Genomic DNA, 26,533 nt, shown 5'->3' with positions numbered 1-26,533 from the left:
CAACGATGTTGCTGTCTTTGATGATGATGATGATGATGATGATGATGATGATGATGATGATGATGATGATGATGATGATGATGATGATGGTGTTGATGATGAAGATGGTGATGATGAGATTGCCAGCAGGAAGTAGGAGGAATTAGGAACTCATAACAAATAGCAACCGTAAGACTTTCGTAAGGATTCGCTGAAAAGCCGATTGCCAGACACAAAGCCGGTAGAAACCGCTTTCACTCTTTCTAGGGATGATCTGGGTCAAATAAGCCGCTCTCCAGCCATCTGTAGCTCGGATTTGGTTGGCAGCGCGACCTATACACTCAACTGGCTTAGACAAATTTCCAAGTCTGCCCTGACACAGATGGGATATTTCACCATGAAATCCACTCATTACCTTTCACTGGAAGCAACTGTTGGCAGATAGACCGCTTCCAATGCAGCCATTGCATTGTACAAAGGCAAAAGGGTTTCCTTTTGTTCCAGGAGCTTCTGTTGTTCCTCAACTTCTGCCTCAACACTTTTGAGATCACCGAGGATACTGTTTGTCAAAAGTATCTTGTGTTCCGTTTCCTAAATGGGAAAAAGGACAAGCAACTATCAAAGATGCCGTCACGTTCCTGTCGCCGTCATGTTTTAAACAAGAAAGCAACGTAACCTACAGAAGTTTCACCAGATGAGTCAATAAATATGTTTGTTCTGATTTCTTATTTGAACATGCGCAAGTACGTTGCGCAACACCAAACGGAGTGAAATTGGGGTAGAAACTGGTGACCTGGTGTTCTCCTTCGATGTGGTGAATAGCTTGACTGGTAGATGAAGTATAGGGGCAACTAATATTCACATTACTCAAGTACTCACACACAAACCTATTCACCAGTTATTTTTTCTTTCATTTGTTGATTGACTGATTCGTTGATTAATTGATTAATTGACTAACTGACTGACTGATTGATTGATTGATTGATTGATTGATTGATTGATTGATTGATTGATTGATTGATTGATTGATTGATTGATTGATTGATTGATTGATTGATTGATTGATTGATTGATTGATTGATTGATTGATTGATTGATTGATTGATTGATTGATTGATTGATTGATTGATTGATTGATTGATTGATTGATTGATTGATTGATTGATTGATTGATTGATTGATTGATTGATTGATTGATTGATTGATTGATTGATTGATTGATTGATTGATTGATTGATTGATTGATTGATTGATTGATTGATTGATTGATTGATTGATTGATTGATTGATTGATTGATTGATTGATTGATTGATTGATTGATTGATTGATTGATTGATTGATTGATTGATTGATTGATTGATTGATTGATTGATTGATTGATTGATTGATTGATTGATTGATTGATTGATTGATTGATTGATTGATTGATTGATTGATTGATTGATTGATTGATTGATTGATTGATTGATTGATTGGATTGATTGATGATTGATTAGTTTCATTTAGATGGCTGATATGCAGTCATTCTGCTACGTTGTCCCAAAACGTCCTTGTCAGTGTTGTCTCTGCTACACAGCCTACTGCCCACAAGTAACTCAAAGAACTCGCATTTCCGATTTTGAATAGTCATCTCTCCACGTGACCCATTTCCCCTACCTGAATGTGCTTTTCCTGATCTTCAGCGGCTTTCCGCAATCGCAGCAAATGCTGCTCGGCTGCCTCGAATCCAAGGCGCGCAGCATCAAGTTCCAATTTTTTCTGCGTCAGATCCGCTTCCAGTTGAGCCATTTCGAATTCTTGTCCAGAAAGCCGTTCTATTTCCGCTCGAACGCCATCCAGTGCGTCACCACATCTGCACAATGCGTGTAGCCACAGACATATCTCCTCAGCAGCTAAACTAACCTGAAATGTCCGGGAATGACAAGAGTTGTGTGGATAGGGCAGGATACGGAAGACGATGTTGAAACAAGCAGAAAGAAAGCATTGTTACTGCTGCAATCAAACAAAACTTGTTGAAATCGTGAGACTACTGAATATCTTTTACCGGCGGTAACTGGATCAACTGTGACATTAGGTTTTGCGTGGGCTCGATTTAAAGGGAGTGTTAATCAGTCGGGCTAGTCTTTGACGTGTTTTTTTGCATCATTTGTAATTTGTCCGGCCTTGGTCCAGCACATTGAAATCTTTGTACGTTTAGAGCACTAATTTGGTTAGAACAAAAGGAATTGAACAAGATCGCGCGAAGCCAACCACTCCGCAAGAGAGAGAGTCAGCGGTTGGGGTTTATGCTGCCACCTCTCCGCAAGGGCAAGCCAATGTACAAAAAGAGAAAAAATTTGTTTACTTTGTGCCACTGCAAAAAGACCTATTTACTTTCTGAGGTCACACCGGCAATACTCAATTTCTTCGCAATCTCTTTCATTATCCTCTGCCAGATCGAAGATTGGTTAACTGTCTGTTGGCATCGCTTTAAATCAATAAGGAAAACTGTACACTTTCAGGCAAACGATGATTTGGAATACCGAATTCATGGGCTGAACACAGCAGCTTTTCCGCTGTACAGTTTCTTCGACAACCAAACACTCGCTTTTTTGACTGTCTCGCAACAGCCCGCAAGAGGTATGCTTCCAAGAAAATGGTCATTGAAGAACTGGAAACGCCTCAATTCTGCAACTCTTCGGAAAGGCCACGTCTCGTACCCGTAAAACAAAGTAATATTCACGGTACCCTGATACACACGTCCCTGGAGATTCAGGGATATGCTTGTTTGCCCTCACGAGAATCTCGAATTAGCAAAGGTGATCCGGACCCTAGAGATTCGTGGATTGGCCTAATCTGTCACACTACTGTTGGAACTAATACAATCTCCAAGATACGTGAAACGCTCCACAACTTCGAGTCCCTCCCCTTGGATTGTAATTGGCGCTTTCAGTGACTACATGTACAGGAGCACGATTTTACGCTTTGGGGTGCCGAACGATGGGATTACTTCGACCCCTTCATCCAAAAGCACCTTACCCTCTTCTGCCGTTCAAAGATGAGAACGACCTTGTCTTTTTATACTCCAGATTGACAAGGTCTACGTCATCACCACGGTTTTGAAGACATTCCATCGTTCGAGTGATTATGTTGTCCATCACAAGTAGGTACCCCTGACGGACTTCACTTTGTGTGCGGAGGCTTTTGGTAAGCTCTCACACATCCACAAGTTTAAAAATACAGATAACACAGCATATTCACAAGATTTCAGGGAGTTAATCGCCGAAGTAGACGCTGACCAAGATATGACCCAGATTGTGGCCAGGCATCCGAGGTGAGATGTCGAATCCACGTAGCTTTACAATTCGGTACTAGTTGCAAGGCTCCAACCAAAATTGGTCCCGTTCAGAGGCGGTCAACCACACATCAAAACTGAACGAGCGGTGCACAAATAAAACATTCCTGTTGCGTTTTTGAACAGGTAGAAAACACGAAATAACGGTTGGGTTAAGTTTACTTCTCCACCTTCAACATCGAGACTGGAGTTGATCCAGCCGCGAAGGTAGATCACACTGACAGTTTTACGATTTGAATGATCGCTCGTTACCAAGGGGATACTGAACAAGCCAAGATGCTCTCACAATCGAGCAACCAGGTCAAATAAACTTCCCTGACGCTGTATATCTTTGTAATGTACTACTCATAAGGTTGCTGATATATCGCCATATCTCGAATATCGTAGCGACGGAAACATAAGGCGGCCTGGTGCAGCACATTCAGTTGCCTGGAAACATCACAAACGAGAGATTCAGCTGGGGCTCCCGGTGAGTCTCTCGCAAAACCGAATTTGTCCCAAATGAGTGTATATTCGCTAATTCCCTGACACTGGTTCATCTGGTGATGACAACCCCGAGACATCTCCACAGAAAAAACGCTACGGTATCCACACTGTTTCCGTCCCTATTTGCTTAGAACACCAGTCAGACAGCAACTCACCCATGGTCGGAAGAGGCCTTAAAATGAGCGCACAGAAAGGCGGAGTACTGCGCAAGACTACCGTATTTACTAAAGTTCCATTCGTATAGCGCGTTCTTTTCTCCTCTGAGCATTAAACATCGAACGTGCTGTTGATCTTCTTATAGACGAGTCGCAGTGACAACTAGCAGTGGTGGACCAGCCATTTCATAAGCTTCTTCGACGTAGCAAGTTTATAGTGCATTATGACGGCCTTGATAATCCGATCAGTCTACCCGAGTCCAGCTGAGGATCATCAAATAGTCGGTTTATTGTAGGCATAAAATTATCCTTCACGCGGAAATATCAATACTCTTACCTTGTGCAGGTTGGTGATGCTCAGCTCGGGCAATGCCAATCGTCGCCTCAGTTCGGCGTGATGATATGGCGACAGTTGTGTTCGATGGAAGCCAAGGATTCTACTGATGAACTGAGTGGGTACCATCATTTTTTTGGCGCTGGACCAACTGTTCAACGACGGAGGGGTGGTGAAAAAAGTGTTTAGTACCGTGGATAGGTAGGGGGGTGTACAAATCGACCAAACGTTTCTGGCCATATTCTCGTTTGCGACATAACCGCCATAAATCCTAGATAGGCTTCCTGGACCAGTTGAGGACCAGTTAAAAGGCGAAGTCAATCTGCAGAGATTCCAGCTGACAGTACCAAGTGGAGATCAATCTTGCATAGACAGAGTACATCTCAGTTCAGCAACCTGGACTGAAACTAAGCAAATTAATTTCTTCTTAAGTCTTGAGAAAGTTCTCTATAGGACTTATACGACTGCTAATTTGTTTCTGCGCTGACGTTTCAACGATGCAACCATGTTGTAACTAGAATGGAACGCTACGAGCAACTGAAATGTGTTTATCTGCACGTGTTTATACCGGACGTCGTAAGCTACTGAAATCACTAAGCATTCATCAGGAAGCCAGAAAGCACTTTACGACAGTTTACTCTTAATTTGGGTAGCCCACGAATCTCCAGGCGACTCGTCTCCCCATACGGACTTACTCACCCACCAAATTTATGCGCCATACCTAAAACTTTGAACATAGAAAGAAGCACTCAAACTTTCCACATCGAATTAGGCTTAGGGTGAATGCGTGTACAAAGTAAAAACACAAGTATTAATACAATACTCATCATGCTCTCTATCCTCAGGGAATGAGGAGGCCGCACGCCTCTTCTATTTGATGTTCAGAGTCATTCAGACTGGCAGTAAGCCTCCATCAACAAGGTAGTCACGTGAGCTTTTTTGTCCATCAAAACTGATGGGTGGTTTCGATCGAACTGATGAGGACTACACCAAGCGGGTATGTGCAAGCACGTGAAAATCCGCGGTTTAGATGGATTGCATCTTGATGGCACCAAAACCGAGTGCCGTAATAGGCATTTGGCACAATATCATACTGAGGAACAGAAAAGGGCAAAGTGCGGGACCCACTAGGGTTGATAATAAGGAATGAATAAATCCGAACAAAAGTGACACTCGCTCTGGCAACCATCATGCTTCAAGGATGAACTTTCACCGACTTGGAGAGGTCCTAACATTGCATAGAGATTATTACAGTGCTGAACAATTCCCCTTCCAAATGAAGTTTCACAGAAAAGGCCGCACCTCCAAGAAGAGAGCCAAATGCCTTAGTCCTCATGTATAACTAAAGATAGGTTGCCACTGCATAGAAGTGCTTTAATGTAGACTTGTCCCCACAGATGACATCATCTTCGGAAGGGGTTCTACTCCACGCTGCAAACAGCCATTTTGTTGTTCTGATAGGTTTAAAATACTGAATATTCCGTTAGAGAAAGTTGGCTTGGATATGAGTGGAGCGATTAAATTAATCAACTAGGGGCCCACTTTAAAGGACTTTCATGGGATAACTAATAGAGACAAACGGATCCGCCAGTCCATGAAGTGGAAATCACATTTGAAATCGCCTGTACCTGAAACTAAGTACTTCAAAGCGTGCTCAAGACATTTTACTTCACAAAACGAAGCACTTCGCGTGAAAGCTCGGACTGAACCATGGTAGGCGTAGGTTCTGGTTCATCATCATCATCATTACCACCACCACCATCATCATCATCATCATCATCACCATCATCATCATCATCATCACCATCATCATCATCATCATCATCATCATCATCATCATCATCATCATCATCACCATCATCACCATCATCATCATCCTCATCATCTTCACCATCATCGTCATCAGCATCCTCATTTTCAGTTGTAAGAACCGCGTACTTGTCATATAGTGTTTGTAGCTCTTGTTCCAGTGCCCCAATGGCGCCGCACCAGATCACTACATGAGAATGCCTTAAAGTGCAGCTTTATCCAAAGTTATGGCACACACCAAGTACAAGCCCGCCAGAAGAACCTACCAGTGCGAACTCTGTGTCTGGATCCTGGAAATATAAGGCTCAGATTACAGATGGGTTTCAGTACACTGAAGGACGGGACATGGAGGCTGCCGAGATAGAAATCAGAAAACAGGCCATCCCTCAGAATTGAAAACAGAAGACTCTGCCCTTAGAACTACAACAAACAGAAATAAAGGCTCACTGTAATTTTTATGTTTACTTCTCCGCAGGGACTAAAGACCGGTATCTCCGCGATGACAGGGCTCAAATTTTATCCTACTTTACTGGTAGAAAACTCCTTCAGGCATTTTCCATCTTAATAGCTAGTGCTAACCTCAGGTGCACGGAAAAATGCTACAACAGCACTGTCACAAAGACTTCTGTATCGATGGGAGAGCTCCTCCGAGCACAGCGCGACTTCGGTGAATCCTTAGGTTGTGTGCTGTTCTACGGGGGGCACTACGCCCGTTTCGTGAAGAATTTAGGGGCCTCTTTGCAAAAAGCCGGTTGAGGGGAATCGCGCCCACAGGACGGTTAGGAACCCTCGTGAGAAGTTCGTGTTTGTTTGATCCGAAACCGCGTTTCAGTGACTTTGTTGCATCCCAATTAGGTTACTCAAAATGAAAGATAGGAAAACAGAGTAGAAAATCAATATTCGCATCACGTACTTCTCTTCTTCTCCGAACAGCATGCAAATTGCGTAGATGCATGACTTTACCGATTCCGGTGGCGCCGGATATGACCTCAGTTCATCTAGCATCTCAACAGACAGTGTGTAAAGTCGTTGAAGAGCCGCTTGATATCGCTCAGCTGCCTAAATGAATCAGAAAAACGAGTGGTTGTGAGGGAAAATGAACTAAAACCTAACCGAGCGTCTGCACTTATCAAGATTCCTGAACGCCTTCCTGACTTTTCCTCAAAGATTCTGCCGCCCCTACTTTCGTGAGTGTGCTGAAATTCGGGTGGGTATTTCTGTGAATGAGGCAACATTATCCCGCATCTAATTTGATGGCATATGACGAGCAGAACTGTACTATAGAGGTGTTTCAATGGCAACTGGGAATCATCTCGATCTTGGAAATGACAGTACTTCTGAGTACACAAAATAGTTGAAGGAAAATAAAAAGCGAATGCGCGGAAACTCCATTCTAATTTCGTCAACATTCTATCTCAAGAACAGCAAAAATTATGCTGTTCTTAGATGCACTTCTGTTCTTAAGGACATGGCAAACAAAATATTCAGCTAGGTTCCAGGTGATTTTCTCGTCAAAACCAAATCGATATGCAAGCGAGTGTATTTTTTCCAATTTGGTTCAAGTAGAACATAAGGTTAACGGAATATTTGGGACTGAGCCTACTCGATGAAACCCCGAAAAGGGCAAAACAGGTCGAAAACTTTTCAGCGACCTTATGAGTAGTGTGTCACATCCAGGCTCTTCGTACTTTCGCTGTTTTTTTATTGACCAGCCTTTACGACCTTATAGGCTGCCATTTAGGTGTGCGCGTTTATCACTTACGCTCATCTGCTGTCATGCCCGATGATTGACCTACCGCCACCAACACTTCACGGTGATCAGGTGACCTACGGGATCGATAGGACGATTTAGGGAAACTTCCCCAATACCCAATCCAACTCCGTTTGGACTTGGCCTGTTCGCTGATTGGTTCGAATTTCCTTAAACGTGGACGTCGTGTGGGTCCACGTGTACTCCGATGGGAACAAAATACTTCTAAAGACTGGATCGTAAAATGTCTGACTGACTATTAGTTGACTACTGAATTCGTCAGATTTCCTACGTATTTCTTTACACAACCTAAGCCAAGAAACCGATTTTCAGTACGATTTTCTACATATTTATCTACACAACCTAAGCCAAGAAACCGATTTTCCTGTGTATACTGTAACGGGCCTTGCCATACGGGTTGTTTTTTGCTAGGAAGTTTCGTTCAGGAGTTGTTGCGCGATTCGCTTAAAAGTGCATCGGAATTTGAAGGGTGGACGAGTAACAATCATTTATTAACTACCTACCTGAATAATGCACACGTTTCCTGACACCTGAGTTGGAATATACCTATGAAAATCCTGGTGAAGAGAGCAAAAAATCTGTTGGACGAAGCATCCATCTCCTCTTCAGTGGCAGGATCATCAACCTAAGCCGTTGTGGACACTCCACAAGTTTTCCCATCTTTTAGTTGAGACGGTTATGAGTTATTACATTTTACCATCAATCGACTGAATAGCAAGTTGTGTGATTAGAGTTGTTGGCCCAGGAGCCATACACTCTTCATGACCAGGGAATGTTCTAGAACATGTGGTGGCTAACAACCTGAAATTCACAACTGCATCTTCAGAGGCGATTGAATAGGCACAGAACCATCGTGCGACTCGAGTACCAGTGACTAATGAACGAAATAAGAGAATAGTCCACAGAAGTGACCTTGAAATCTCATAATTGCCGGGTCATGGGTTTGAAGCTTCCACGTTCGTTAATTACAGGAATGATATGAAGGATCCCGATAGAAAACAAACAGTCCACTTCGCTTTTCGTCCGCTCTCGATCGGTTGATCATCAGGCTCACACCTATCCAAAAACCAAGGGGTGTTCGACCTAACCGCGAGCATGGCGCACACATAAATCGATATAACTTTCCATAAAGGAAACTACTCACAAGGTTTCTGAAAGCTCTTCGACAGCCCACGACCGGTTTCGCACTTCCTCGTGCTCATCAGGTAGGCGCAGTCCCCGAGTTTCCGTCAACCTTATGATCTACTTGAACCCAAATTGTACTGTTTTCGAGAAATACACTCATCTGCAAATCAATTGGGTTTTCACGGGAGACTCAATTAAATCTCTCGTTTATGATGTTCTCCAGCTGAATGTGCTGCACACAGGCCGCCTCATTATTCAGTTGCCACGATATTCGAGATATCGCAGTATATTTTCATGAAGGAAACTACTCACAAGGTAAGGCGCAGTCCCTGAGTTTTCGTCAACCTTATGTTCTACTCGTGAAAGCCAAACTGATTTGCATATGAGTCTATTTCTCGGAATAGCTTCTGTTCGTTTTGGTTCACGTATCCGATGTTACAAGGAAGTGCAGTCGTTAGGGTGAAGGATAGTCAGTGACACTTGAAAACTACCTTGCCTAACTCACCCTTTCATATTCTCTTCTCGCCTTTTCTAGGGCTGTTTCCAAAGGTCGTTTCATTTTCCCCATTAACCGCTGTCCTTTGTTCACCGCTAATTGACAATAGTCCATTGCCTCCTTGGCTTCGTTCAAATTCCGCTCGGCCTGTGGAATCCAGTGCTGTTGTCGTAACATCTGCTCGTTTTTTACAATCTTCAGAGTTTCGGTTTCCACTGCCACCTGTTTCTTCATATTCTGATAACCTCGTTGAGCTTGTTCCAGTTGACCCGAACGAATGTGGACTGAATGTATGGACTCGCCATTCTGTAACTCATTCCACGTGTCCACTGCTGATTTCAGGAGAGTAATCCTTTGTTGGCCACTTAGATTCTGCAGATTTGCGTTTTCCTGACACATCTTTTTATGAACTCGGACAAAAAGTTGTTTGATTTTGTTCCCCGGCCCATGTGGTTCACAAACTTGTTTTGACAGGAATCCGTTCAAAGTTTTATCCTCATTCAAATAGACCGCGTTTGGCTCGGTCGGTGATTGGTCCAATGTGGTCAGGTAGATCACGCGGTGCCATGAGACAGCTTGACAAAGAGAGTTGATCACGTTTTCTGCAGTAGAGATAAAAAGGTGGGTAATTTTTTCAAAAACTTCATTCTAACTCATACCTCATTGATGGGGTGCACTACATGGCCTGGCCTTCAATAGTTTCGTGGTCCTACTAACCGTATAAATTGTGCTGGCGAATTTCAACTTCAGTTCCAAGAGAGAGAGAACTAGAGAATCCGGGACGTGGGCTGCGTCATTATGGGGGNTTTCTTGAGAAATTTGTTTTGTTTGTCCAAAAACTGAATACCCATCTTCTCTTTGAACGCGCCTTCCTGAACTCTCCTGGATATTCGTTGACTGTTGCTAGAATGCGAGCAAATGCGACTCCACAAATTCCTTCATAGATCTCACTTTTCAAGAGACGCGAAACGAATGTACGAGAAAACATACTACTCGCATGCTCCCGTCAGTAGTATCCAGGCGTACCATATAAGCATCAGAAACGTGAACGATACGAACATCTGTCCACTAGAGGAAATCACACTGATGGCGCAGACAGATATAAGCTGTTACGTATTATGGGTATGTATTGGTTTCTGATTTCAGGTTCTTTATTGTAAAAGTGCGGAGGTGAATGATAGTGACGTTTAAAAGAATTCAGGCTTTGACGAAGCCTCTTGTAAGAAATGTGGATTATGACTAACCATCAAGACGGTACACTTATTTTTTCCGATAAACTATCTCAGAATCTTTTCCAGATAATCCTCTCCACTTTTTGCCAGCTCCAATTTAATGTACGCACACAACCTTGACCTATTCTTGATAAGAACAGTTCCTTATCTGCATCTAGGCTCATTTTGTGCAAACATTTTCTACGTTCGGATGTAAAACCTTAATTGAGCATTCCGACGCTTCAACTCTCGTTCATGACAAGGAGACGGTAATACGTTATTTACAAAGCAACGGAGTGATCCATCAGCAACGCTAATGCAACAATGGCCACCAAATTACACTTTCAACTGTTTCTGACAGGTGTGATGCCCGACAGTATCGGCAAGAAATCGGTCTTCGAAAGGGAACTTGGCTGGAGCGGTTTAGGATGGAGTTTAGGACAGTAATTCTATTCATTTATTGCTGATTCTAAAATTTGGCTAAAATCGAATTCTGCTCAGAGGAATTAACTATTAGCCACACAACCGCTATCGACTGGAAGAACTTTCTTCGCTTTTGCAGACTCCAACAGTTGTCGGCGGCCCAGATCTACACGTCGAGATCGATGAGTTTATTTCAAAACTGTCACATGACCTTGAATAGCAGTGAAACTAGACGATACGACGAGAAACGCATCAGCCGAAGCATACGATGAATGGTTCTGGGTCAGTAAACTAAAAGTAAATGATTACAAATATAAAAATAAAATGTAAAAATATTGGTAACTCAGGCTGTAACGATGGACGTTGGTTTGTTTGCTGAGCAGGACAATTTCAACATATTGAAAACGTTTGACCACCAATCGAGATGACATCGTCATTACGTTGTGAGTAGAAGTGTGTTGATGTTGGAAGTGCGTGGTGGTTGCGCGTGCATGGATCGATACAGTATCTACTTACTCAGTTAGACCTTGACTGATCATTAGTCATTTGGATGAGCATTCATTGCTGGTTAACCTGTCTCCTGATTGGCACGGATTCAGGCAGTCTTGAGCCTGAGCTCTACAAATAGTCCTTGCATTAGGAATATATATGAATTTACAGCAAGGCTAGTAGCCCAGTGAGTAAAGTGACCTCAAGTCCGAAGTAAAAAACCAACTAAGGTGAAGGAAACAACCCAATCAATTTCGATGGCAGTGACACATGTTACGAGGACCGGAACCAAATTTATCACATGGCTATCGGAAGATAGGACCCAGTGTCTCTTAGTTCCACAAACGAAGATCTGGAAAGACACAAGGTCATTCTGGAGAAGGTGGCGCACAAAAGTACAAAACGCGAGAAGGAAGTCCTAGAATCTAGATGCTCAGCGCCTAGTTGGTTACGCTGCTAATCGATGTCAATTACGTCCTTGTTGCCTGCATGAGGTGTGAGTACCTCGGATTCATTGTGGTGGGCTAGCACCAAGTCCCTTCTCCATCCACTTTTTCATCACTTCTTCACAGTGAGGCATTGAAATGAATCATGGTTGCATGGCAGGGATGCATCAATGTTTAATACTGATGTCATGCTGTCGATGATGATGATGACGTGCTCTGCAAAAGATTCAGTCAAGTGGCATGTCGCAATGAAACCTGCCTACACACTGCAACGACTAACAATCAATCAGGGTGAGTAGTCCATGTATCAACTTATCCATGAGGCTGACCCAGTGTGAGTAGTCCATGTATCAACTTATCCATGCGCAACAACCTACTTCAACACACTACTCAAAACGAACTGACGATGTCACTTGGACTGGTGAATAAACGTTTTCAGATTGCCAGCTCACCAAACAAACCAACGGTAAAAATACTTGTTAGTTGGCGCGCAAAGATCATAGAATGAGATGAACGCCTATATCAGTGGGGTAGAACTCAAAAATTGTCTATGACGAATCACAGCTTTCATGACCTCAAAGATTTTGGTACAGAGTCAACAGAATGCAGCATAGTACAACCACATATATTTGTACCTTTATTTGGCAGCACAAGGAACAAGTTTGCAATCCTTGAATCATTACGCTGTTGCATCGCCATTTCGGCCAGTTTGAATTGGGTCACTAAATTCTGTGTAAGTGTCTTCCACTGTGCATCAGCTTCTACGTTCAAACCTGTACAGTCCAGAACGAGTGGATCGTTATCCCACCCCTGCAGATCGATGTCACGTTCATGCAGCCCCAACGTCACAAAATGAGGACTGTTCAGCCGCATTCGGTGGGCAGCATGGTAAATAAGGTCATGCAGCTTTGAGGTCAGGATTCCACTCTGGTCAGGCTCCTTGTAAACGAACAGTATTCGGCCACCCGGCTCTTTAATCGCACTGTAAACAAGTATGGAAGGAACAAAATTGAAAATAGGATTCGCTCGATCGTTTGTTGCAGTTGTAATGTTTAAAATGGCCTACATCAGACGCTTTGTTCTATTTTAGATGTCAGTAACTGCCGTCGAGAGTCATTCGATTATGGAAGTTGTGAGTTTCGACTGGATATACGAAACCGGGCCAAGTACAAAGACTGTGCAAAGAAAGCACTCATGGAAGGTGGCACTTTGATGAAACTAGTGGAGCGTACGCATTCAAATTTGCACGAGATGACCTAAGAAGTATCAGGAAGGTCAGATTCCTGAAAGTAACCACTGAATGCCCGAAATCTACTGAGACTCTCAGCACCTCCAGGTGCTAACCAGAAAGACAACGCCCCCTCAATATGCAGTGCGTCACAAACTTGTATCAAACCCAGACTGCGTGAGTCAGCGTTGGATCAAGTTCAGACGGTGTCTCTCCAGTAATTAGCTTGAGACCGTTTTATATTCGCACTCGCTTGTTCGGAATATAGCTGTTGTGTTCCCTTCTGTGAGTCTTTTCTCTCCGACACTAGGCACTGGAGCGGGTCAGCAGCAGATACCTCAGATTGACGAGTCAGAAGATATAACAAGAAGCCATTGAGTCAGTCCGTTGTAGTCTGGTTGATAAAACCATTTATCTCTTGTTGCCCAATAATGCACAATCTCACAGAATAATGCAATCTCAAAAATACACTCATTTGCAAATCAACTTGGCGTTAACGGGAGGTTCAGTTGAGTCCCGGTTGAATCCCTCGTTTATGGTAGCTGAACACTAAGCCATTTAACAACAAACAGTCGATGAACTGATACGTCTGCTCATTTCTACAAGTAGATCGAGGATTCTGGGCAGGACCTTTTTGTGCGGAGGCCAGCCGCCCCTGAAAACCGAACATCACATCATTCGGTCGGATGTGTCACGTGCAGGACACGGACCAAACGAAGGCATGCCCTGATTGGTCAGAATGTTAGCTAATCCGGATTGAGAATCTTTGACTCGACGCTTATCGCCCCCTCACGTAGATTCTAGCACGACCTTGTGGAACACCTTGCGATTGCCCTATAAATACGGTTGTAATAATTTTCCTTTGTCTCCATTGAGGGCTGTGTAGAGCCACCGTGGTTTTTGATATACTGTAGTGGGCGGAGCAGGAAGCAAAGGGACCGATACAGAGTTGCACTACCGTTCAGCAAGCCACAACACTTTTCAAATTTTGAATGTTTCACTTTGGTATCCATGTGATTAGCTTATTCAGTGATGTGACAGTAAAAGTCCATAGCTGTTCTTGGCCATCGGCCTGACTCCCGTCGTTGGCAGTGCTGACCAAACTGAGACACGGTGGCCTCTAGGCTGACTAGCATTCCAAAGCTTTGTGTCACTTGCTCTGTCTCTAAAATCGAATTCGACATGAGTTATTCAATAACATGATTTTGTTTATAGCAAAAAATTCATCAAACTTACTCGAGCAACCACCCCGTCATTCGCTCAGCTTCGGGCCAGTCATCCAGGGTCGCACTCGTTTCATCATGCGTTAGAATCGCAGGCGCACCGTCCAAACGAAGTTGTTGACCCTTATACGAGTTTTTCTCCTCATAAGCGTTCTCAACTTTCTTCAGTGAATGGTCCATCAGGATGTGCTGAATTAGTGCAGGACACTCTGATCTCATCGGTAACATGTTGGTTGCCATTTCGGAAATACAAGTTGGCTGACTGGGCAGAAGTGCTAGGTTGGGGTTGAGTCTGCGTTTCCTTGCCCAACTGGAACAATCTCGGTGGGGCTGCACCAAATATGCTTTGGTGGACACTATTGTCTCCACATCTTCTAGAATAATCTGTAGGTTCCTCCAGTCGGGTGAAGTCACGCCCCTTTTTCGAGCTCGCCTCCTTGGGACTCGACGGGGTGAACCTTGAGTTGGCTTTTCCTCTGACGGTACTTCTATGAATAAATTGCCACGTGGTCCCAGAAGCAAGTAGGCGATTGGGACCAGCATGCCTTTTGGTGTAGAGGACAAAATGTATCTATCGATCGAGGCACATAAGGTCGTCTGCAACCATTGATAGTCCTCATGGCCCCTAGGAACCATTGGAATGAGGCGTAACGCTTCATAGCACAAAGTCTCGAGGACAGCCATCACTGCGGCAGCCGAAACAGACTTTTTCGAGGGAACGGTCTCACTGACCACTGTTAGAATGAAAGAGAAACGGCTTGTGAGAGGCCTACATTTGAGACAGCTGAACTTCCTGAGAAACGAGAGGCAATAAAAACATGAAGTTGTATATTAAACTGGGTGAAAATCTTCAGCTGCATATCCTATTGCTGTTTCTCTAAACGGGCTCCCGGATTCCGAATTTAGAACCTCTGCGCCACTCTTGTAAGCAGAAAAGCTCTCGGTCAAAAGGTCTTTGTTTAGCAAACACCAACTAAACAGTTACAAACTATTGGACAGGAAAGTAAACACCTCATATACACCTTGTTTCTAAAACTGAATATCCTCACTCATCTTTGACTTCCGTGGATATTCACTGACTATCACGCAATTTTAGACGAATGCTGCAAAGCAGTTACACAAGTTCCGAAATAAACCTTGCTTTTCATTAGACGCGAGGCGGAGCTTCGAGAAAACCACATACTACTCACATACCTCATCCCTAGCGTCCGCCGTGATCATGATCAGCAAAGCAATTTTAATTTGATCTTCATGTCACATCTCGAAAGCCCACCTGCGTCCCCTCATTCTTTTCGTGGATAACGGATTGTTTCCTGATGAACAAGCGCAATCAAGTGAATTCACTGCGCTGCCCAGCCCTTGGTGGATCTTTTATGGTCTGCTGATGTCCCACCCTAGTCTTTCAACGCTGAGGAGCGTCCGAGTAAGAGTGAAAACTGTTTCTTCCTGTTTCCAATGTGACGCTGATACATGCAGGCCAGGAATACGAGCAACTGCATGTAGCCAGATCCAGCTGCGAGCCTTTTGACTGCAAGTGGAGTTACCGCGGCCGCTGGCACCAGACTTGCTCTCCAGTTGATCCTCGTTAAAGGCTTTGAATTACGGAGCCTCTAATGAGTCCCGTATCCGTATTTCTCGTCACTACCTCCCCGTGCCGGGATTGGGTAATTTGCGCGCCTGCTGCCTTCCTTGGAGGTGGTGGCCGTTTCTCAGGCTCCCTCTCCGGAATCGAACCCTGATTTCCCGTTATCCGTTATCACCATGGTAGGCAGGCCACCTACCATCGAAAATTGAAAGGGCAGACATTTGAAAGATCCTTCGCCGACACAAGGCCGACTGCGATCAGTACAGTTATCCAGAGTCATCACAGAATGCAACGATAGCAACCGAAGTCACCGCCGGTTCGTTCTGTTCTAATAAATCCACCCGTTTCCTTGCGGGTCAGGGCATAGTGACATGTATTAGCTCTAGAATTACTACAGTTGTCCATGCAGTATGTACGATCCAAGGCACTATAGCTGATTTACCGAGTCATTCGCGGTTTACACGTTTGAAGGTTTGTGCTTAGACGTGCATGGCTGTTAGGCTGGACTTAATTTTCAGCTGCAACATTGTTGTCAAGGTCTAACAGTGGCTCCTGTGAGCACTAATTCGCATAGTTGGACAGAGCGAAATATGGCGGTCGTGCGCCGACAAGTGTTGCCATGAACAGCAACTGGAAGACGCTTTATCCATCATCATCATCATTATTATCATCTTCATCAGAAATAGGACAATCAGTGTCGACGCTGATACTGCCGTACAAGCACAAATTTTATCGAATTATACTTATGTCTTTAAAGCCAAAAGTGTGGAAGAGTGGATAAGAAACGGACCCGGTGCTAACCTACACAAAGAGGTGTCATCAGCCAAGCGTATGGGGAGTCACGGCGATCCCATCCTGGAAGGCGAACCGCACCAAAGAACACCTAAACTCCTTTTAATATCTTTCGCCTCCTTCTGCGATTGCAGTTGTTTCATGCCGCGTACAATGAACGCGTCCTCTGAATCATATATCGACTGCCACTGGATCGGTCACGAATAGTACCAATTAGATTGTCATCCATCGTAGCGGCTTCCACTATCGAGCTATAGGTTCAAAAGAAACTTGTGTTAGATTACTAGCCGTCCTGTTGCTACATTGAACTTTGATGTAATACACTTGTCTCCCTGACCCATCGATCCGCGTCCTCCTTTTTTCCTCTATCCGCAAGTATATCTTAGCAGCATGTGATTTTTACCCATTTTCATGTGGATATATATTAGTGTAGCAGTGGATACTACTGTGGGGCATGTGAGTAGTATGTTTTTCTCGTAAATCCGCTTCGCGTCTCTTAAAAAGTCAGATCTATCACGTAATTTGTCGAGTCGCTTTGTAGCATTTGTTTGTGAGTAACAGCCAATGAATATGCAGGAAAGTTCAGGAAGATGCGTTCACGGGGAAGATGGACGTTCGGTTTTTGTAAACAAGATGCATATGAGAGTTGTACTTCCCTGTCCAATAGTCTGTAACTGTTCAGTTGGTGTTCTCTAATGGACGACTCCGCGGCAGAGGCCTCCTTTCCTTTCATTAGGATTGCCAGCAGAAAAGCATGCTAGCTTCATCCTCATACGGCAGCAAAATAGATGAAGCCTGAAAACTTACAAAGCAAACCCCATCTGGAGTAGTTTGCGATCCTCTTCTTCCACTTGTCACTGAGTAGTTTAGGTGGCGGCCCGCAAGGGAACAATCTGTGAAGATGCTCGCCCATGGCAGAAGCCAATCGGACAGCCAACTCCCACGTTAGGTTCAACTGATTTTCCGAATGTGGTCGACGCATGAGCGCGCAATGAATGCTCAATATGGTCCAACAGAGCCGCTTTTATAAGAGGACAAAGAAAACAAGGGAAATGAGATATCGAAATCGATCCTTGGATAAATGCAGTTTTTCAGGATGTCATACCTATTTTGTGCAAGAGGAAAGCCTTGTGTGTCCGAATCTTAAAACAGACGCGACATTATATCACAGCACACTTGTGTAACCGAGGATATGATCTGAGCAAAGCGGAGAGCGATGCGTTTTCCTCTTCCTCAGTCCTTCGTACTTCGTCGTCTTCGATTCCCTCAAATTTGTTTTTTTTTCGGGATGTTTTGAATCCAGTCGGATATGAGGGAATATGTGTCGATAATCCCGTCTCATTTGGTGTTCCTAATGTCCTTTGCAGTCAAAATAGACAAGGGTGTTAAGAGATTCAGGTAGTATTCAAGAACTGTGCTTTGTCGGCTCTGCTCAGGTAAGATAGACTAAGAGGTTTGCAAAGTTAAGACAAACCTCCGTAAAAATAGTCTACATTGGAAAAAGATACGTAATTCACTACTCATGTTGTTCCTGAAGACTCTGGGACAACCCACGACCATTTTCGTCCTTCTTGGGACCCATCGGGTTGGCGCAGCCTCCGAGTTTCCGTCAACCTCATGATCTACTTGAAAACATCATCAGCTACGTTTCAAGTGAGTCTCTCTAAAAACCAAATTAGTCTGCAAATGAGTGTATTTCACTGATTTCGTGCAATTTCGATTCAAGTGGAATATAAGGTTGACGGAAACTCGGGGACTGCGCCTGCCTGATGAGCCCCAAGAAGGGCGATACCGGTTGAAGAGCTATCAACAACCTTGTGAGTCCATGCTTGTATCGCGATATCTCGAATATCGTACCAACTGAAACATGGGGTGGCCTGGTGGAGCACATTCATTTGCCTAAAAGCACCATAAACGAGAGATTCAGCTGGGTTCCGGGTCAGTCTCTCGAAAAACCAAGTAGGTTTGCAAATCAGTGCATTTCGCTAGAAGCACTTCGTTGTTGTTCACAGCGGCTCCATTACCACTCAGTTACCTGTTCTGAAATCACCAACGTCTCAGGGTTTGTCAAACTAACCATCGGTCTTATCACCCCTTCAACTAAGCTAGCCAGCCTCTCGCCGATAGCCCATTGGGGTTTACACCTGGATGGGGTTGAATTTCAACCGGTCATCTGATCGCACTGAAGAACAGTAGAGGAGTATTCATTAAAAATCAGTTTGAATCCCCACCTCGCAGAATATGCGTCTGTGAATGAGTTAGATGAGTTGATACTCAGTTGAAATGAAACCAGGAACTACACTTGATCAGTCCCCCAAAATAACCGGTGGAAGGATATCAATGAGTTACTGTCACCAACTCAACTTTCAAACTACTTCACTTTCGGCTCGCAAGACATTCGGACCTCAGGTTTGTAGCGCTTGGGGTGACAGCTGACTGGTGAATGGAAGACAGTTGTCCTCTCTGTAGAGACCGGACCCTGTAGAACTCAACGTTCACTGGAGTGACCATTTTACGTTGATCCCATGAAAGGTGTTATTCCACTGGTGAAGTTCGCCATATAGGAACTCGTTTTGTGCCATGAGGCCACAACTCCTGAACGTCGTGCAAAGGCTAATCAAACTTCCCCACCTAGCAAATTTCACCCATTCGACCATGGTTATCTCATGCAAGACGGTAGGCTCAAACGAAATACGCTAACTGTTGACTAGTCCATCGAATCGTAGATTTCATCCTACCGGAGCGAGTTAATGAGTAAAAACTCAGTGGCCGATTCAACCTTCCGTATCTTGAAATCTGTAGAAAAAGTCCCCTGTCTTACCAGATGTCCGCTGGTAAAAACATTTTGATTTCTTTTTAAAAAACAAATATGTGCGGCCTCCGATCCAAAGTGAATACACGACCAATGTAATTCTGACCCGCGAATGTGAAAATGCTTCGAGTTGAGAAGGTGTAGAGGTCTGTCGACCCCATCAGATCAAGAAGACTTGTGTGCCATTCATCGACAAGTATTCCAACACTCGAGGCTGTCGGGGCACCTTCTGGCTGCTAGCTGAAATGACTTGCTTTTGAGTCATACGCCTAGTCAGTCTGGTCATTATCTCCGTTCAGGATACGATTTGGATGAATCGATAGTTCACACGAGCCCTTGACACCAATTTTCGGTTAAACAGAATGAGACCTCCAATCCGTGGTTGCCGTTTGTTTCGTTCTTTATTTTACCAGGATCCACACCTGAGACCAAGTATGACCATGTTCCTCGCCTGTACCTCGTCTGTTCTGTCAATATGATTTGAGTTGTCTGGATCTCTATAATGGGCCTCCCTTTGTTCGCTTTTCTTGTCTGCTCTGTACCACCACTTGTGTTAGTTATAGTCTATCTTTTGTCGTGAATTATTTTGGTCCGTGTCAGCACGAAAATATAACCAAGCTAGCAACTGAGGTCGCATTGCAGTCCCAGTGAACATGCATCGTTTTACAAACCCATTTGCAATTTTTGGAGTTTTTTCTTACGTTCCGAAATTCTACTCCTACAAGGATATGCTCCAAAATACCCCTGACGTCAGTTTCATTGATTACATTTCCGATCGAACTCTGGCACGTGGTATGAGGTTGCACTCTGGTGAGCTCGGTTAACATAATGGCAAGGCGTCCTAATCGGGTGGTTGCGAACTTGTGTTGATGTGACGTGGTATGCATCTTGAGCCCATCATTTAACACCCCCCCCCTGTTCTGGTGCAATTATCTAATTATTTACCGCGGAGTCCGAGACGATCTTAGCATACCAATCGTCCCAACAAAGTTCGTTACATCATCTGTTCTACTTGGATGGAGCCAGCCATGAGAACGCGCGTGCCGCAATGGTAAGCACAAAAGCTGGCTTCCATCAAAATGTTCTGTCAGCAATCCGGTTGGTCTGCCGTCACTCCTTTTACTCTCCTGTACATACAGACCTTGGATAAAGGATGATTTCCGCTGAAAGTTTGTCAGTATTTCGTCCTCAAAGATCCAGTATCACCTTTTGGTTTGAGTGATCAAACTGTGCGAATGGCCTGACGACCACGTGATGATATTAGGAAAAAGCAGCTCAAAGAACTGAAACGATCCGCGGATCAGCGACCGACCATGTGATCCGGCTTTTTGCCAGTGTCGATCAGTCAGTCCGTACAGACCGGCGGTCATTCGCAGAAAAATAATAGAAAAATTGGAAAAATCCAACTTGTTTGTCGCATACCGCTCACCTGAACCAGTAGACCAGCAGTTCTGGAAACTCCATAACTGTAGATTGTTTGAGAAAGAATACTCAAAGGTCCAAACCCATAGATGGACTGTTCACCGAATGCCGAGGTATTCCCCACCAATGTAAGCGTGGGGTCCATCAGGCTCACAACAGCAAAACGATAACCCAAACTTGTCAGTGTCAAGTCGACCAGTGACAGCTGTTCATCGGACTTGAAATCATTACTTGCGGTCATGATAGGCAAGAGTTGGGATGTGCATCGTGGAGGTGCGTTTCCAAACTGATTGCTGAACGACACGTGTTCACAAAGGTAGCCAGTCACCGAACCACGCATGCGCTTGCGTATCTCCTCATAGAATGGTTGGTGAACTGAAAACAGATGGAATGCGAACAGATGTGAGTGAAACCCAAAAAAAAGTCGGCATTTCAGGCGATGAAAAGAAATGTCTGCAGGTGCATCGCTCCCATCATGATCATGACGGCATATAAAGCTGGCCAGAAACCACACTTTTAGATTTATTGAAAACAGATAGAAATGTTACAACAAGAGTCTTTTTACTGTTCGCCGTAAATTTTTTCGTTTTCTGTTTGATTTGGACTAACTTGTGGTTTGTTAAAACATTCACCCGTTTTGGAATTCTCAACTCTGCCAATACGTAGATGCGGTTTGGAACGCATCACTGACACAGATATAATAATGCCGTACAAAACTGTCCCAAATACAAGATTCCAAAAAGTTTGGAAATCAAGGGACTGACTGAGACATCTTCTGGTGGACTTTGGTAGTTTCTGACCAGGCTTCGGCATACTGATGGTATTGCAGCTCTCATGGTTCATTCGGGTGGCATGGTTCTTTGCACCAAGAAGATCTCATACTGACAAATAAATACTCAGTAAGAAGAAACTACTAGTGGCATTCGTCTGACGATGCGCTATTCTGGGGTTTTGCGGGCGTTTGAACGGCCGTGTTCCTGTTCTGGTGCAATTATTCCGGTGAGTCCGCACCGAAGAGAAGGACTGGACTCAAGTTTCGCTCTTATTAGAGCTCATCAGCAGTGCATATCCAATGGCCGTGTCGGGATTGGAACACCGGACATCTGACATGCGAGGCGAGCGTGTAACTACTACTCAACCAATGCACGTTGGACGCACTTGAATTATCACGTCTGAACAGGCGAACGTGTTCACACTTGAGCGCTATTCAGGATCGGTCAATTGAACCGCATTACTGAAGGATGTATCAGGTGTATCAGCTAAATAGTACCTGTGTACGGGCTAATCACTTTGTCAATCAGATGACAGCTTTCACTTCATAAACGGATTGTCACTCGCCAAATGCACACTGGAGGTGATTCTCAGCTGATTCTCGTGTTTTCAGTATAGGTTGACCCCAAGAGGGAGATTCAAACTCACAAGCCAAGTTAGTAGTTGAAAGCCAAGCCGTTCGACCTCGACTGGCCGATCAGCTGCGTGACCAGCTCGCACTTGGACTGGACAGAGTGCCACTCATGCTTCAGTTACGGCGTTCACGTCACGTGGTGATGATTTCAGTGGCGCCTTGAGTGATAACTTCTCAGATGGATGACTGATTCTATGTGTGGATTATTCTCATCCTGACCTGGGGCACCCTTGCTCTACTTAGCTGCCATGAGGCGCGAAATAAGAACGGGGACTGAGATACTCCCTGGTTGTCCAAGCCTAGACAGGGCCTGTCGAATCGGTTGGGTTCGAACAATGAACCTTGCAAACAGTGGTTTCGCGCCTCAGTGACTGAGCTACCTAGGGCGGGATAAAGTTCAAAACTTCCTTTCTGTCTGCACAATTCAGACTGCGGTTGGTAAGACGATGCATCCTTTTAATACCAGGCGAACCCGCCAATCGATTGAACCTCAAACTCACGTGGGTGGCATAACTGCTGCTTTTGGAAGCAAAGTGAAACGATGTGCCACATTTGGACTTATTTGACAAAATTCCCGCTTTAGCTCGTTATCCGATGAAACCCTTTTGACTTGTTTTGAAAATGGCGGATGTTTCAGCTGAGAGGATAATATACGTAGTGCATCAGGGACAATGCTGTCTGTGATCAGTGAGTGAACGACTGCTAGGGTAGTATAGGTGAAACAATCAACGAAATGACGGCCAGACCAAAAACTGACTACGAAAGAGACATCATAGCACAATGTGTAGCTGGAACCCCGGGGGCTTTGCATGATAAAAGTCGACACTGGTTTGGGATGATGGCTCGTGTGCATTCGTTGGTAGTTGCCCAGATGGTTCGTCTGCTCGCTGGACTAAGCACTTGACTTGTAAGCGATTCGAATAGACACCATCAGTGCGCGTGGCTGGGTAGTATTGTCCCTCTTCTAAATATCACCTATGTAGTTTGTTTAGATAGTCCATAGTTTACAACCTATGTGAGCGCAAGCACTGCCCTGCACCCGCGCACTGATGATGTCTCCTCAGAGAGGGATAAAACGTTTTCTCGTTAATTGACAAGCTCATCAAACATACAGACAGCTACAAATCACAACTAATGGAAAATTCACAGATCCGAGTCGGTTTTCCCCCGGCTTTTCCTTGTTTGACTTTACGGTCAACTCGGACTTATGCGTCTTTGGATTTCTTGCTCATGATTCGTGGATAGGCCTTCCCAAAACTGCCTGTGATCAGCTCACAGTTGTATCGATTTTTATGTGGAATGGTTGCACATTCAATAAACAGTCATAATAATTGCCACAGACATTCACTCACCCCAACCGATGCTGTTTGAACCAGAAGAAACCAAGTGTAGGTCCTCGATTATCCACGGACCTCTCATGTTTGTCCGTTGGCAATCCCTGGATCGTTCATCACCACGTGCGAATGTGCAAGCGAGAATTCTTCGTGCGTCCAGTCTCGATGGATTCATTTTTCTCCTGGTTGTATAAGCCCTGTGACAAATCGCGCGAGCTAGTTGTGTCTTTCCGCTAGCCTGCGGTCCGTAGATCAGCACCGGTCGCCCAGATTCGGCGTACAAGTGCCCGACCAGTAGCTGAGGGTATAGCTTGAAAGAATAAACCGGAGACTGGTACTGGTTCTGTAAGTTATGCTTGTATTGTCTTGAACACACCCTTAAAAAGCGTCTACAAACTGAATGACTGTGCTACGTACTACACATTCTTGCGGATCAGTGGACAATCCTTTCCCCGCAGCGTTTGCTTTCCCTGGCTGCCTTGCCTCAACATGATTTGCAACACAATACTCCTCCTGAAGAAGTCCTTCAGAAAGAAATAATTTTGGCAGCATTCCTCCTTCAACGCTACAAACATCCAGGAACAAAGAGAGGAAGATCTCTGGGTCCTCTCCTGTTGAACAAGCTCTCTAAGAGGAAAAGCTTTGTCAAACTGTGAAGTCAGGAAGGCCCGAAGACATTAGCCCACTACATCATCATCCTCGGCTTGAACGGATTCGATTGACAAATAAACTCTGCAGCATACCACAGTAATCATGCTTATCTTAGATCGTAAGACCTGGATACGATCATAATCTAATCACCATGATGCACAGGACGTGTAGTACGATTTGCATTAGTCCTAAGAAGTGTCTCCCAAGAGGAGAGCATGACACACTGATCACAAGGTTGCTGAGAACTCTCAGACTGCGGTCTTTTACTTTGTTTAAGTTCACTCAGCGGATGACGTACAAGCCCAAGTTAAAACAAGCATGGGATATCAATGTGTCCAAATATTGGAAACTCGGGTGTGCCTGCTGGTGGTTGGTCAGATCGCCGTTGATATGTTCGCCGAACTTGGATTATAAACGTTACGTTCACAGGAGATCTGGTTAGTGCCTAGTTGCCTCCTTCGTGTTTAGCTGCGTTTGTATGACCTTCTTAGAGGGTGGTTGGTAGATCACCGTTGATATGTTCGCCGAACTTGGATTATAAACGTTACGTTCACAGGAGATCTGGTTAGTGCCTAGTTGCCTCCTTCGTGTTTAGCTGCGTTTGTATGACCTTTTTAGAGTATCTAAAATCCTGTCATGTGATTGGCTAGTTGGTATATACCTTTCTTGTAATATTATTAGCCCGTTCGCGATTTGCACTGCTTTGTTGCCCTATATCTCGTATTCCATTGGTTGTTTGGATAGTTTCAGGTTGGTTTCAGGTATTTCAGGTCTGTTTTCGATTGGTCCGTTCCCGGTTTGTGTTGCGTCGCCGTTTTCTTCCTCAACTTTGGTGATGGCGATTTCCATTCTTGTTGGTCATTTCCTTCATTCTGATTGGTCCGTTCTTAGATTGCATTGTAGTCTCACCTTCGACAATTTGATTGGCCGCTTGTAATCCTCCGTTTGATGCAGTTTCCGATCTCTTGTTGGCCGACTTGGTTGGAATTAAATGGTCAGTTTGTTGAGCTGCTCTTCTTCCTTCTTCAATTTGTCGGTCCGATGCTAGTCCGAAAAAGTGAATTGCTCCCCTAGATTTTTTTGTCTTGGTTTGTCTGCCTCTTCTATAGTGGTTCGCTCTGTCTTGTTGTGCAGCTTTGCGTTCCGTAGTTCTTTTGCTTGCAGTGGTTAACAGCCTGGGTAGACTTCGATGTGTTTTTTGACAGCTTCTTCAGTGGAGTGCCACGAATTCCGGCCTTTTTTGTTCTCCGTTCAGCTAATATGTGGACGGTCTTTCCAGATGAGTTTTTGTCCACCTTCGTTCACGGAGATGAGTGATAATTGGCCGTGCTTTTAAGTTTGTGTTCTGGTAGAGAGGTTGCTTCATCCTACTTGGTGTTTCTCACAATCTCTGCACTGAATCTTGTATAAGACGTTGATCTTCAATGTTGTGCCCAATCGTACCTTTGGATTTGACGGTGTTCTCCGTAGGGTGCTTGCGTGTTGGTGGGACAAGGTTGTGTTGTACTGTTGTGGCAGTCGTGCAGTCATTTCCGAAATGTTCCTAATGTATGTAAGCGCCACACGTTCACTTTCTCCTTGTGCCATTGAGTTGGCCGAAGTGGGTATTCTGTCAGATGAGATTTCTGTGGTATCCATTTATCTGAAAACCTCTCTAAAAGCGTTCCTCTCCTCTGACTTCTCACTCCGTGGTGTTGCTTGAAAAGAGTCTGGATACAGCTTTGCTTGCGACAGTCCGGATGACTGATGTGTTAGCTGAGAATTTAGTCTGTATGCGTTGCCTCTCTGTAGATTTCCGTCTGCAGTTGGATCAAATAATGGTTTCTTTCTATTCAGACTCACTTTTCACATCAGTAGGCCTGGATTCCGCCAAGAGAACTGTCGCCTAAACACGTGACAGACATGGCATACCACGGATTCCTGGAAAAAGAAGATCCCTGCGATTTGTTCAGCCTTGGCCTGACCACATACTTTGAGTTCAACGGAGAGTACTATGAACAAAGTCCAATTAACACCAACGAG

At 44.5% G+C, this 26,533-nt stretch overlaps 1 protein-coding gene across 1 annotated transcript; it reads right to left on the bottom strand.

Annotated features, from left to right (window-relative positions):
* Window positions 1-312: 312 nt before the first annotated feature.
* T265_05409 (hypothetical protein) lies at window positions 313-26,098 on the bottom strand (the record flags this gene model as incomplete). Its single annotated transcript, XM_009170407.1, has 12 exons — window positions 313-352; window positions 395-570; window positions 1,637-1,882; window positions 4,293-4,560; window positions 5,958-6,299; window positions 7,012-7,157; window positions 9,500-10,092; window positions 12,695-13,041; window positions 14,524-15,107; window positions 21,129-21,496; window positions 23,879-24,203; window positions 25,955-26,098. The coding sequence occupies 12 exons, from the start codon at window positions 26,096-26,098 to the stop codon at window positions 313-315; spliced, it is 3,579 nt and encodes a 1,192-aa protein (XP_009168671.1).
* Between the last annotated feature and the right edge of the window lie 435 nt (window positions 26,099-26,533).

Source organism: Opisthorchis viverrini, assembly GCF_000715545.1.
Source record: "Opisthorchis viverrini unplaced genomic scaffold opera_v5_101, whole genome shotgun sequence".
In the NCBI taxonomy this organism is placed as follows: domain Eukaryota; kingdom Metazoa; phylum Platyhelminthes; class Trematoda; order Opisthorchiida; family Opisthorchiidae; genus Opisthorchis; species Opisthorchis viverrini.
The sequence above is the reverse complement of the archived record's forward strand: the minus strand, read 5'-3'. Positions and strand labels throughout refer to the sequence as shown.